A 14,920-nucleotide genomic window follows, 5' to 3' on the forward strand; every position below is an offset into this window, starting at 1 on the left:
AGATAAACAGGGTGTAGGTCTACCTTTAACGTGGCTGGCCAATGGGGTGACGCCCATCTTCTTAAAGTGATTGTCTGTGTCAGGGTCCACCACCAGCAGCCTGGTCTCATCTCCTCCTCTCTTTATGAAGGCCACGACCTCCGCATGACGCATGCCCTCCACGTTCACCCCATTCACCTGAAAGGAGAGAAGGGAGAGAGAGGGGAAGAAAGGGTGTTATGGGTGAGTGATGTTACATGTCTCCATCTATACTGTTGTCTGTGACTCTGTGATCTGGCCTCCTCACTGTCTCAATGTTTCAATGTCTGACAGACGTTCAAGGCTGTCTGGTTGTGAATATGGATACAGTAGGAAAGAAACAGTGAACTGTAGATCCTGCTGCTGGTTCAGACAGGAACAACTAAGTATCCAAAACAAGTTCTAAAAAAAGCACACTAGTGATGTTGGTTGGTCGGTCGTCTGTCATTACTGGTGTGCAGACTTTACACTGGTTGACTTACAGTTGATTTCTGATTCGTCCACATTGGACCAGTGCAGCAGGTCACCAGTCTCAATCCAACAACATTCTCTTTACCTGACCCAGCGTTTTAGAGAACACATTCACAACTGTCCAGAACCATGGTATAGCCTAAACTAAAATACTTATTTATTCAGACAAGGATCAACTGAGTATGCAAACCGTTACGTGATCCAAACAGTAGAGGGTACTATGCACCAAAACGATCATTTTCCACCGGACTCAATGAAGAGCGAGGACAAAACCTGTGAGGAATCAGACACACATTTTTGCAAGATGGTGCATAGAGAGAATATTCTGCATTCCTTCCTCAATGACGTACAAACTGAACAGAATACCTTTACATTCCATACCCCATTACAACAAGGATGGAACGAGCATGTAAGCTAATGGGCTCTAACAGTAGAACATTGTTTATTTGTTTCCTTTTCAAACACTTTTTCTCTCTCTCTTTGGTCATAGTAAACCCTCTTTTATTGGTTCGGCAACTTGTGAATTCAGCTGGAAAAGAGTGAAGGGGGAGTGTGTGAGGGGAGCGAGAGAGTGTCTGAAAGGTAAGAAGAAGCCCTCACACCTCCACCCCAGTCACTAACACATCAGCAAGTTTCTGTTGGAGAGTTTCTCCCTGTGACTTTCCACAGACTCCTGTATATTCCATTAACTCTATTCAGCGAGTACTGTAGCTTTGCACGATGCTGCCTGCCTTAACGTTGGTACACCATCAAATATTGATGCCTAGCTTCTGCTGAACCAATAGTGTGGGTTTCAGGTATCAGTGTCCTGAGGGGGATTTTGTTTTAAAATTCAGTAACGCTGCTGCTTATGAAGTGAGGGCAGTAGGAGTTGGTTGTGACACAGACTGGTCTAATACACTGTAACAGCACGGCTACATACCAGACTGGTCTAATACACTGTAACAACACGGCTAGATACCAGACTGGTCTAATACACTGTAACAGCACGGCTAGATACCAGACTGGTCTAATACACTGTAACAGCACGGCTACATACCAGACTGGTCTAATACACTGTAACAGCACGGCTAGATACCAGACTGGTCTAATACACTGTAACAGCACGGCTACATACCAGACTGGTCTAATACACTGTAACAACACGGCTAGGTACCAGACTGGTCTAATACACTGTAACAACACGGCTAGATACCAGACTGGTCTAATACGCTGTAACAACACGGTTAGATACCAGACTGGTCTAATACACTGTAACAGCACGGCTAGATACCAGACTGGTCTAATATACTGTAACAACATGGCTACGTACCAGACTGGTCTAATACACTGTAACAACACAGCTAGATACCAGACTGGTCTAATACACTGTAACAGCACGGTTAGATACCAGACTGGTCTAATACACTGTAACAACACAGCTAGATACCAGACTGGTCTAATACACTGTAACAACACGGCTAGATACCAGACTGGTCTAATACACTGTAACAACACGGCTAGATACCAGACTGGTCTAATACACTGTAACAACACAGCTAGATACCAGACTGGTCTAATACACTGTAACAACACGGCTAGATACCAGACTGGTCTAATACACTGTAACAGCACGGCTAGATACCAGACTGGTCTAATATACTGTAACAACATGGCTACGTACCAGACTGGTCTAATACACTGTAACAACACAGCTAGATACCAGACTGGTCTAATACACTGTAACAACACAGCTAGATACCAGACTGGTCTAATACACTGTAACAACACGGCTAGATACCAGACTGGTCTAATATACTGTAACAACATGGCTACGTACCAGACTGGTCTAATACACTGTAACAACACAGCTAGATACCAGACTGGTCTAATACACTGTAACAACACGGCTAGATACCAGACTGGTCTAATATACTGTAACAACATGGCTAGATACCAGACTGGTCTAATACACTGTAACAAAGATACCAGACTGGTCTAATACACTGTAACAACACGGCTAGATACCAGACTGGTCTAATACACTGTAACAAAGATACCAGACTGGTCTAATACACTGTAACAACACGGCTAGGTACCAGACTGGTCTAATACACTGTAACAAAGATACCAGACTGGTCTAATACACTGTAACAGCACGGCTAGGTACCAGACTGGTCTAATACACTGTAACAACACGGCAAGGTACCAGACTGGTCTAATACACTGTAACAAAGATACCAGACTGGTCTAATACACTGTAACAACACGGCTAGGTACCAGACTGGTCTAATACACTGTAACAACACGGCTAGATACCAGACTGGTCTAATACACTGTAACAACACGGCTAGATACCAGACTGGTCTAATACACTGTAACAGCACGGCTACATACCAGACTGGTCTAATACACTGTAACAGCACGGCTAGATACCAGACTGGTCTAATACACTGTAACAACACGGCTAGATACCAGACTGGTCTAATACACTGTAACAACACGGCTAGATACCAGACTGGTCTAATACACTGTAACAAAGATACCAGACTGGTCTAATACACTGTAACAGCACGGCTAGATACCAGACTGGTCTAATACACTGTAACAAAGATACCAGACTGGTCTAATACACTGTAACAACACGGCTAGATACCAGACTGGTCTAATACACTGTAACAGCATGGCTAGATACCCACCTACTCTCTCATAACTAACTGTTACATAGGAAATGTAAAAGTCTAGTGAGTGCCTGTTAAGGCTAGGGCGAGACTAGGAGAAGGAGGGAAAGAGAGAGAGAAAGGGAGGAAATAATGTGTAAAACCAAGAGAAGTTGTGTGTATTGTGTGTGTGAAAGGGAGAAAAAGAGAAAAAAGAAAGAGCATGAAAGAAAGTGAGAGTGAGAGTTAAGCAGTGATAACTGTTATGGTGCGCACACCTTCACTATCAGAAACACATCTCTATCTATTCTTTCTCTCGCTCTCCCTCTCTGTCTATCCCTCTTGCTCTGTCTCTCTCTCTCTCTGTCTCTCTCCCTCTCGCCATTAGAGTAGGTGTCAGAACATAAGGCTCAGTGGAGTCATCACACACTAATTGGTAGAGAATCGTCTCATCATACCAGCCGTAGTGCATGAGGAGGAACAAGCCCCCTTTGTGTTGGGATAGAGGAGCAGGTGTTGTGTCATGTTTCATAGCAGCAGCAATCCTTCACAATCCAACAAAACAATCCAGCCCACTCAAGCTAATTAATAGGGCCCTTGTTCGTTAGGCGACTCCCACACAATACAACAGTCAGCGTAGTGCCAGTGGGCCAAAGCTGTTTTTCATTGGAATACAGTGCTGTTTGAATGCTTTACAGAGCAGTCGTTTTCAAGGTACAATCATAATCGTCAGTGTTTGCTTAGGTTGTACACCCTGGAATGTTTCCATTGGTTTACCTTTGTGTGTGTTTGTGTGTGTGTGTGTGTGAGAGAGAATGGGTCTTCACCTTGCTAACGAGCTGCTGACGATGGACCAAGCAGTGCACCGTGCCACACAGTTGCTTGGTCAGAGACATCCTCCATTAGCCACAGAGAATAACACACACATAATCATCCTCTAGTCAACTGCTGAGCCCACACACCTGCCTGGGGTTACCTAGGCCAAACCCCCGGGGCTCTGCCTGCAGTTTCAGCAGGTACAGTGACCTAGCCACTTAGCACTAATCCAGCTAGAACGAACAGACACAGCATTAAAACCAATGACTGAGTGAAACAGGGCTTCACTGACTACAGTTTACTGACACTGACCTGTATAGGGGAAACTGCATAAGGTAAAAGTAGTCCTTAACCCCAGATCTAGGACCAGATCAGCCTACTCCTGATCCTAACCTAAATGATTATAGGCAGTGATGTAAAGTACACTAAGTGACCAAAAGTATGTGGACACCTGCTCACTGAACATCTCATTCCAAAATCATGCGCATTGATATGGAGTTGGTCCCCCCTTTGCTGCTATAACAGCCTCCACTCTTCTGGGAAGGCTCTCCACTAGATGTTGAAACATTGCTGCAATAACAGCCTCCACTCTTCTGGGAAGGCTCTCCACTAGATGTTGAAATATTGCTGCAATAACAGCCTCCACTCTTCTGGGAAGGCTTTCCACTAGATGTTGAAACATTGCTGCTATAACAGCCTCCACTCTTCTGGGAAGGCTCTCCACTAGATGTTGAAACATTGCTGCTATAACAGCCTCCACTCTTCTGGGAAGGCTTTCCACTAGATGTTGGAACATTGCTGCTATAACAGCCTCCACTCTTCTGGGAAGGCTCTCCACTAGATGTTGGAACATTGCTGTGTGGACTTGCTTCCATTCAGCCACGAGCATTAGTGAGGTTGCACACTGATGTTGGGCGATTAGGCCTGGCTTCCAGTCGGCACTCCAATTCATCCCGAAGGTGTTCGGTGGGGTTGAGGTCAGGGCTCTGTACAGGCCGGTCAAGTTCTTCCACACTGATCTTGACAAACCATTTCTGTATGGACCTCGCTTTATGCACTGGGGCATTGCCATGGTGAAACAGCAAAGGGCCTTCCCCAAACTGTTGCCACAAAGTTGGAAGCCCAGAATCATCTAGAATAAGGGGCCCAGCCCAAACCATGAAAAACAGCCCCAGACCATTATTCCCCCTCCACCAAACTTTATCGTTGGCACTATGCATTGGGGCAGGTAGTGTTTTCCTGCCATCCGCCAAACCCAGATTCGTCCGTCAGACTGCCAGTTGGCGAAGCATGATTCATCACTCCAGAGAACGCGTTTCCACTGCTCCAGAGTCCAAGCTTTAGACCATTCCAGCTGACGCTTGGTATTGCTCATGGTGATCTTAGGCTTGTGTGCGACTGCTCGGCCATGGAAACCCATTTTTACGAAGCTCCCGACGAACAGTTATTGTGCTGATGTTGCTTCCAGAGGCAGTTTAGAACTCAGTAGTGAGTGTTGCAACCGATGATAGATGATTTTAACGCACCACACACTTCAGCACTCGGCGGTCCCATTCTGTGAGCTTATGTGGCTGAGCTGTCGTTGCTCCTAGACGTTTCCACTTTACAATAACAGCACTTACAGTTGAGTGGGGCAGCTCTAGCAGGGAAGAAATTTGACGAACCGACTTGTTGGAAAGGTTGCATCCTATGATGCTGCCACGTTGAAAGTCACTGAGCTCTCAAATAAAGCCATTCTTACTGCCAATGTTTGTCTAGGGAGATTTCATGGCGGTGAGTTCGATTTTATACACCTGTCAGCAACGGGTGTGGCTAAAATAGCCAAATCCACTAATTTGAAGGGGTGTCCACATACTTTTGTATATATGGTGTAATTAAGTAAAAATACTTTAAAGTACTACATAAGTAGTTTTTTGGTGTATCTGTACTATACTATTTCTATTTTTGACAACTTTAAATGTTCCTCCCCTGTAGTCCTAAAGAAAACGATGTACCTTTTACTTAATACATTTTCCCTGACACCCAAAAGTAGTCATTACATTTTCAATGCTTAGCAGGACAGGAAAATGGTCCACACACTTATCAAGAGAGCATCCCTGGTCATCCCTACTGCCTCTGATCTGGGCGGACTCACTAAACACACGTGCTTCGTTTGTAAATTATGTCTGAGTGTTGGAGTGTGCCCCTGGTTATCCGTACAGTTAAAAACAAGAAACTTGTGCCATCTGGTTTGCTTAATATAAGGAATGTGAAATGATTTATACTTTTACTTTTGATACTTAAGTATATTTAAAACCAAATCGTTTTTTAAAACTTTAACTCAAGTATTTTACTGGGTGACTTTCAGTTTTACATTAGTTATTTTCTATCAAGGTATCTTTAATTTAATTCAAGTATGACAATTGGGTACTTTTTCCACCACTGATTATAGGGACCCTGAATCAGTGGGTAGGGAGTAACTTCACTTAGCGCTAATCTAGCTAACACAGACAGGGTTTCAATGACTATAGACGAACCACTCTGAGCTGAAACTGTACACCCAGACTGTGTTCATTAGAAATCCCTTTCACTCGGTCCTGTCAAAACACAGCTGATACTGTTGAGCCCCATTCATACAGGAAAGAAGAAGGCCAAGTCGTTTAACTGTTGTGTTCAGAGGAGGACACCAATACAGGTTCTTGATCTACAAATACCTTCTTGAATATGACGTGGTGGAATGTCACAGCTGGTTGCTGAATGTTGCTTTGCAGACATATTGGGGAAGGTAATGCATAGACGTAGAATGAGATTCTATTGTTATGAATTGAAGAGCACAGTAGAGACAGAGAGTACTGTATTGTCTCAAGTATTTGGCCTCTCTGAGTGCTTACAGTATCTAAGCAGTGTGGAGGGGAGTCAGTGGAATGTCCTACAGTACTGCATTGAACTATACCCTGTATTAACCCAATGGAGCCCATTGTATTTACAGTGCCTTGCGAAAGTATTCGGCCCCCTTGAACTTTGCGACCTTTTGCCACATTTCAGGCTTCAAACATAAAGATATAAAACTGTATTTTTTTGTGAAGAATCAACAACAAGTGGGACACAATCATGAAGTGGAACGACATTTATTGGATATTTCAAACTTTTTTAACAAATCAAAAACTGAAAAATTGGGCGTGCAAAATTATTCAGCCCCTTTACTTTCAGTGCAGCAAACTCTCTCCAGAAGTTCAGTGAGGATCTCTGAATGATCCAATGTTGACCTAAATGACTAATGATGATAAATACAATCCACCTGTGTGTAATCAAGTCTCCGTATAAATGCACCTGCACTGTGATAGTCTCAGAGGTCCGTCAAAAGCGCAGAGAGCATCATGAAGAACAAGGAACACACCAGGCAGGTCCGAGATACTGTTGTGAAGAAGTTTAAAGCCGGATTTGGATACAAAAATATTTCCCAAGCTTTAAACATCCCAAGGAGCACTGTGCAAGCGATAATATTGAAATGGAAGGAGTATCAGACCACTGCAAATCTACCAAGACCTGGCCGTCCCTCTAAACTTTCAGCTCATACAAGGAGAAGACTGATCAGAGATGCAGCCAAGAGGCCCATGATCACTCTGGATGAACTGCAGAGATCTACAGCTGAGGTGGGAGACTCTGTCCATAGGACAACAATCAGTCGTATATTGCACAAATCTGGCCTTTATGGAAGAGTGGCAAGAAAGCCATTTCTTAAAAATATCCATAAAAAGTGTAGTTTAAAGTTTGCCACAAGCCACCTGGGAGACACACCAAACATGTGGAAGAAGGTGCTCTGGTCAGATGAAACCAAAATTGAACTTTTTGGCAACAATGCAAAACGTTATGTTTGGCGTAAAAGCAACACAGCTGAACACACCATCCCCACTGTCAAACATGGTGGTGGCAGCATCATGGTTTGGGCCTGCTTTTCTTCAGCAGGGACAGGGAAGATGGTTACAATTGATGGGAAGATGGATGGAGCCAAATACAGGACCATTCTGGAAGAAAACCTGATGGAGTCTGCAAAAGACCTGAGACTGGGACGGAGATTTGTCTTCCAACAAGACAATGATCCAAAACATAAAGCAAAATCTACAATGGAATGGTTCAAAAATAAACATATCCAGGTGTTAGAATGGCCAAGTCAAAGTCCAGACCTGAATCCAATCGAGAATCTGTGGAAAGAACTGAAAACTGCTGTTCACAAATGCTCTCCATCCAACCTCACTGAGCTCGAGCTGTTTTGCAAGGAGGAATGGGAAAAAATGTCAGTCTCTCGATGTGCAAAACTGATAGAGACATACCCCAAGCGACTTACAGCTGTAATCGAAGCAAAAGGTGGCGCTACAAAGTATTAACTTAAGGGGGCTGAATAATTTTGCACGCCCAATTTTTCAGTTTTTGATTTGTTAAAAAAGTTTGAAATATCCAATAAATGTCGTTCCACTTCATGATTGTGTCCCACTTGTTGTTGATTCTTCACAAAAAAATACAGTTTTATATCTTTATGTTTGAAGCCTGAAATGTGGCAAAAGGTCGCAAAGTTCAAGGGGGCCGAATACTTTCGCAAGGCACTGTACTGTCCTGTGTAGTCATCTGTCTCTGTCTCTCTCTCCCTGTGCGTGTGTATTCAGGTTCAGGGTATCTCTGTCTCTCTCCCTGGGCGTGTGTATTCAGGTTCAGGGAAGGGTATCTCTGTCTCTCTCCCTGGGCGTGTTCATTCAGGTTCAGGGTATCTCTGTCTCTCTCCCTGGGCCTGTGTGTATTCAGGTTCAGGGTATCTCTGTCTCTCTCCCTGGGCCTGTGTGTATTCAGGTTCAGGGTATCTCTGTCTCTCTCCCTGGGCGTGTGTATTCAGGTTCAGGGCAGGGCATCTCTGTCTCTCTCCCTGGGCGTGTGTATTCAGGTTCAGGGCAGGGTATCTCTGTCTCTCTCCCTGGGCGTGTGTATTCATGTTCAGGGAAGGGTATCTCTGTCTCTCTCCCTGGGCGTGTGTATTCAGGTTCAGGGTATCTCTGTCTCTCTCCCTGGGCGTGTGTATTCAGGTTCAGGTTCAGGGTATCTCTGTCTCTCTCCCTGGGCGTGTGTATTCAGGTTCAGGTTCAGGGTATCTCTGTCTCTCTCCCTGTGCGTGTGTATTCAGGTTCAGGGTATCTCTGTCTCTCTCCCTGGGCGTGTGTATTCATGTTCAGGGAAGGGTATCTCTGTCTCTCTCCCTGGGCGTGTGTATTCAGGTTCAGGGAAGGGTATCTCTGTCTCTCTCCCTGGGCGTGTGTATTCATGTTCAGGGAAGGGTATCTCTGTCTCTCTCCCTGGGCGTGTGTATCCAGGTTCAGGGAAGGGTATCTCTGTCTCTCTCCCTGGGCGTGTGTATTCAGGTTCAGGGTATCTCTGTCTCTCTCCCTGGGCGTGTGTATTCAGGTTCAGGTTCAGGGTATCTCTGTCTCTCTCCCTGGGCGTGTGTATTCAGGTTCAGGTTCAGGGTATCTCTGTCTCTCTCCCTGGGCGTGTGTATTCAGGTTCAGGGAAGGGTATCTCTGTCTCTCTCCCTGTGCGTGTGTATTCAGGTTCAGGGTATCTCTGTCTCTATCCCTGGGCGTGTGTATTCAGGTTCAGGTTCAGGGTATCTCTGTCTCTCTCCCTGGGCGTGTGTATTCAGGTTCAGGTTCAGGGTATCTCTGTCTCTCTCCCTGTGCGTGTGTATTCAGGTTCAGGGTATCTCTGTCTCTCTCCCTGGGCGTGTGTATTCAGGTTCAGGGCAGGGTATCTCTGTCTCTCTCCCTGGGCGTGTGTATTCAGGTTCAGGGCAGGGTATCTCTGTCTCTCTCCCTGGGCGTGTGTATTCAGGTTCAGGGCAGGGTATCTCTGTCTCTCTCCCTGGGCGTGTGTATTCAGGTTCAGGGAAGGGTATCTCTGTCTCTCTCCCTGGGCGTGTGTATTCAAGTTCAGGGAAGGGTATCTCTGTCTCTCTCCCTGGGCGTGTGTATTCAGGTTCAGGGAAGGGTATCTCTGTCTCTCTCCCTGGGCGTGTGTATCCAGGTTCAGGGAAGGGCATCTCTGTCTCTCTCCCTGGGCGTGTGTATTCAGGTTCAGAGAAGGGTATCTCTGTCATCTCTGTCAATTACATTTCAATTTAAGGGGCTTTATTAGGAACTGGACCTTTGTTGCAACACCAGTATTTTTGTCTTACTGAGATTTACTGTCAGGGCCCAGGTCTGACAGAATCTGTGCAGAAGATCGAGGTCTCTCTGTCTCTCTCTCTGGATGTGTGTCTTCGGGTGCAGGGCAGGGACTCTTTAGTCTCTATATAAACATGATAAAACCTATTTATGGACCATAGAGCACATAGACAGGGCCTGTTATTGTCATCTAACAGACACAGGAAGCTACCTCCCATAGCTACAGATCACCCTCCCTGTTTCCTGTTGCTGGACAGACAGAGGCACATCAAAGCATTGAAAGCAACTCCTCCCTCTAGTGCCAGTGTGTGTGCAGCCATCCGTGTTACTCATACTGTATGGGCAGGACTGGAATGGTATAGCCGTGCATGTGTGTGTGAGTCTCTCTTTGACCCTGTTGGGGTCTACTGTATCCAACTGCTCTGCCTGCCATATTACACTGTTTTTACTGTTTCCAGCCTTGTGTTTTCACCACAACACCATGATAACGTCAAAGTAACGCTACGAGCCAGGTTAGCTTTAGTTAAACCAAGCTAGATTCTGTTTGGCTCTGTGTGACTTTCATTTGACCCTGTGTTTTTGATGCAGTGTATTTTACGTCTTGCCTGACCCTGTATTTGGCCCTGTCTGACCCTGTATTTGGCCCTGTCTGACCCTGTATTTGGCCCTGTCTGACCCTGTATTTGGCCCTGTCTGACCCTGTATTTGGCCCTGTCTGACCCTGTATTTGGCCCTGTCTGACCCTGTATTTGGCCCTGTCTGACCCTGTATTTGGACCTGTCTGACCCTGTATTTGGCCCTGTCTGACCCTGTATTTGGCCCTGTCTGACCCTGTATTTGGCCCTGTCTGACCCTGTATTTGGCCCTGTCTGACCCTGCATTTGGCCCTGTCTGACCCTGCATTTGGCCCTGTCTGACCCTGCATTTGGCCCTGTCTGACCCTGTATTTGGCCCTGTCTGACCCTGTATTTGGCCCTGTCTGACCCTGCATTTGGCCCTGTCTGACCCTGCATTTGGCCCTGTCTGACCCTGTATTTGGCCCTGTCTGACCCTGTATTTGGCCCTGTCTGACCCTGTATTTGGCCCTGTCTGACCCTGTATTTGGCCCTGTCTGACCCTGTATTTGGCCCTGTCTGACCCTGTATTTGGCCCTGTCTGACCCTGTATTTGGCCCTGTCTGACCCTGTATTTGGCCCTGTCTGACCCTGTATTTGGCCCTGTCTGACCCTGTATTTGGCCCTGTCTGACCCTGTATTTGGCCCTGTCTGACCCTGTATTTGGCCCTGTTTTGGCCCTGTATTTGGCCCTGTCTGACCCTGTATTTGGCCCTGTCTGACCCTGTATTTGGCCCTGTCTGACCCTGTATTTGGCCCTGTCTGACCCTGTATTTGGCCCTGTCTGACCCTGTATTTGGCCCTGTCTGACCCTGTATTTGACTCTGTCTTACCCTGTATTTGGCCCTGTCTGACCCTGTATTTGGCCCTGTCTGACCCTGTATTTGGCCCTGTCTGACCCTGTATTTGGCCCTGTCTGACCCTGTATTTGGCCCTGTCTGACCCTGTATTTGGCCCTGTCTGACCCTGTATTTGGCCCTGTATTTGGCCCTGTCTGACCCTGTATTTGGCCCTGTCTGACCCTGTATTTGACTCTGTCTTACCCTGTATTTGGCCCTGTCTGACCCTGTATTTGGCCCTGTCTGACCCTGTATTTGGCCCTGTCTGACCCTGTATTTGGCCCTGTCTGACCCTGTATTTGGCCCTGTCTGACCCTGTATTTGGCCCTGTTTTGGCCCTGTATTTGGCCCTGTTTTGGCCCTGTATTTGGCCCTGTCTGACCCTGTATTTGGCCCTGTCTGACCCTGTATTTGGCCCTGTCTGACCCTGTATTTGACTCTGTCTTACCCTGTATTTGGCCCTGTCTGACCCTGTATTTGGCCCTGTCTGACCCTGTATTTGGCCCTGTCTGACCCTGTATTTGGCCCTGTCTGACCCTGTATTTGACTCTGTCTTACCCTGTATTTGGCCCTGTCTGACCCTGTATTTGGCCCTGTCTGACCCTGTATTTGGCCCTGTCTGACCCTGTATTTGACCCTGTATTTGGCCCTGTCTGACCCTGTATTTGGCCCTGTCTGACCCTGTATTTGACTCTGTCTTACCCTGTATTTGGCCCTGTCTGACCCTGTATTTGGCCCTGTCTGACCCTGTATTTGGCCCTGTCTGACCCTGTATTTGGCCCTGTCAGACCCTGTATTTGACCCTGTCTTACCCTGTTTTGGCCCTGTGCAGCCTTGTTAGGCCCTGATGTACTGCTCTGGGGTCAGGGCTCATGGGAATGTGTCTAGGGGTCTGATTGAGAGGGTGTATGGTGAGCAGGATCAGTATGTTTCACACGTCTGCTTCTCCCCTGTGTCTCCTTCTATCCCTCTATCTCTGACCCTCTGCTATCCCACCATCCCTTCTTTCTCCCACACATTCAGGTCTCATATGTTTCTCTCTCGTCTGTATCCTGCTTTCAGACTGATGAACAACCTCTCCCCCCTATCAGCCTGTCCTCCTTAATCTCAACTAAAACATGTGTGAGATGAGGCTGGGGTCCAGGCCGTGTTATAGCAGTGGTATCGTTAGAGGGGTTAAACCAGGCACATGTGGCCCTCACACGCATGAAGGATGAGCATTGAGACTTCTGCCACACGAGGTCACACCTGTGTACACACACACTGATAAACCCAAACATTCACAAGCAAGCACACATACATTTGCATGTACATAGGGGAGTAAAATACCTCTTGGGGTTTCACTCTGTATCCCTTATCTCAGACACATGTTCAATCACCCCACTCCCTCTCTCTCTCTCTCTGTTCTATAAACCCCCCTAATTAGGGTGTTCCAACCCCATTTCTCAAAGCCCACCTCATTAGGGTCTCATTAGGACCAATGTAAACTAGCTGATTGGAGCCTGTCTCCTTCTCTCTCACCACTTGTCTAAAGTTTACAAACCAAGCCTCTACTGGTCCATAGTTCCGTGATTATTAATACATCTGACTCCCTCCTCCCTCTCCCACCAATCCCCTGCACCTCTATCCTCCTCCTGGACTAGCCCCTCTTCCCAGCCTCCTCCTCAAACACCTATCCTCCTCCTGGACTAGCCCCTCTTCCCAGCCTCCTCCTCACCTTCATGAAAAATAAACCCCTTCATGGAGCTCCACAGTCCCCCACCCATCTTCTTCAGTCTCTAACCACTTGCCCTCTTTCGACACCAATCTTCCCCTCCTCCACCCATCCCCCTCTCCTCTCCCCTCCTTCACCCATCCCCCTCTCCTCTCCCCTCCTTCACCCATCCCCCTCTCCTCTCCCCTCCTTCACCCATCCCCTCTCTCCTCACCTCTATGAGTCTGTCCTGTGGTCTGAGCCCGGCGTGGTCGGCTGGAGACCCAGGGTCCAGGGAGCGGATGTACTGGCCCGGCCGGGACTTCTCACTGTGCAGGTTGAAGCCGTAGCCAGTCTCGGCCCGCACCAGGTGGCACAGCCTGGGGAACAGCTCCGATGGGTCCACTGGTGGCCGCGCCACCTGGGCATGGGCATTAACATGGGCAAGAGCCTCCTGTAGTGAACAGAGAGAAAGATACACAATATCATCTACAGTTGAGTCATATACACTACTGAGTACTCAAAGAAGTCCTGTCAGATGTAAGTGCAGAAGGAAGAAGTTTGGATCCCTCCAATAGTCTTTATTGCTTGTTTGTGGTCTATACCAAACAAACACCACTAATGTGTTTAATTTGTTGTTCATTATCACAGGGAAATGAAATGTGTCTTCTGTTTGATCCCAACCCCTACCTATCTACTGTATATTCTGTTCAACTTGAGTCAGAGAAGCAGAACAGATTGAAGATACGACCCCTACCTATCTACTGTATATTCTGTTCAACTTGAGTCAGAGAAGCAGAACAGATTGAAGATACGACCCCTACCTATCTACTGTATATTCTGTTCAACTGGAGTCAGAGAAGCAGAACAGATTGAAGATACGACCCCTACCTATCTACTGTATATCCTGTTTAACTGGAGTCAGAGAAGCAGAACAGATTGAAGATACGACCCCTACCTATCTACTGTATATTCTGTTTAACTGGAGTCAGAGAAGCAGAACAGATTGAAGATACGACCCCTACCTATCTACTGTATATTCTGTTCAACTGGAGTCAGAGAAGCAGAACAGATTGAAGATACGACCCCTACCTATCTACTGTATATCCTGTTTAACTTGAGTCAGAGAAGCAGAACAGATTGAAGATACGACCCCTACCTATCTACTGTATATCCTGTTCAACTGGAGTCAGAGAAGCAGAACAGATTGAAGATACCCACACATATTATGTACAACACCAGCACATGTACTAAGGCCATATGAGCAGAGAGAGAAATCCTCCGTGACAGATCATCCTGATGTTATTACAGTAAGATGACTGTCAAAGAAATCAAATAGTTATCACACCACAGGAATGCCCATACTGTATGTAGGCCTGTATCTCCTTAACACTGCTAGCCTATCAGTGGAAAAAACACTCAGCAGCTGCTCTATACTGAGTCTATAGTTGTAATGTCAATGATTTGGACTTTAGGTATAGAAAGACAATCTCCAACTCAAAGACCTTCCCCTTGTATAAAACTAACTCATCTCAACACCACATCATAACACTCACCTCAACCACAGCCACACATAACTGATTATCAGGAAAGTGATATGCAATCTGAGATAAAAGGGTTTCAAACAAGTTCTTCAGCTGTCCCC

The 14,920-nt window shown here is 46.5% G+C and overlaps 1 protein-coding gene across 1 annotated transcript in view; it reads right to left on the minus strand.

The window, feature by feature from the left end:
• LOC149978977 (Na(+)/H(+) exchange regulatory cofactor NHE-RF2-like) overlaps positions 1–14,920 on the minus strand; it is a 55,908-nt gene that overhangs the window by 4,336 nt on the left and 36,652 nt on the right. Inside the window, exons 3-4 of the mRNA XM_090197255.1 lie at positions 13,511–13,729; positions 24–177 (exon numbers count right to left, since the gene is read on the minus strand). Coding sequence (XP_090053381.1) covers positions 24–177; positions 13,511–13,729 — 373 coding nt within the window. The remainder of the gene's footprint in view (positions 1–23; positions 178–13,510; positions 13,730–14,920) is intronic.

Source organism: Oncorhynchus mykiss, chromosome 13 (assembly GCF_057628025.1).
Source record: "Oncorhynchus mykiss isolate SJ-2025 chromosome 13, ASM5762802v1, whole genome shotgun sequence".
Taxonomy (NCBI): domain Eukaryota; kingdom Metazoa; phylum Chordata; class Actinopteri; order Salmoniformes; family Salmonidae; genus Oncorhynchus; species Oncorhynchus mykiss.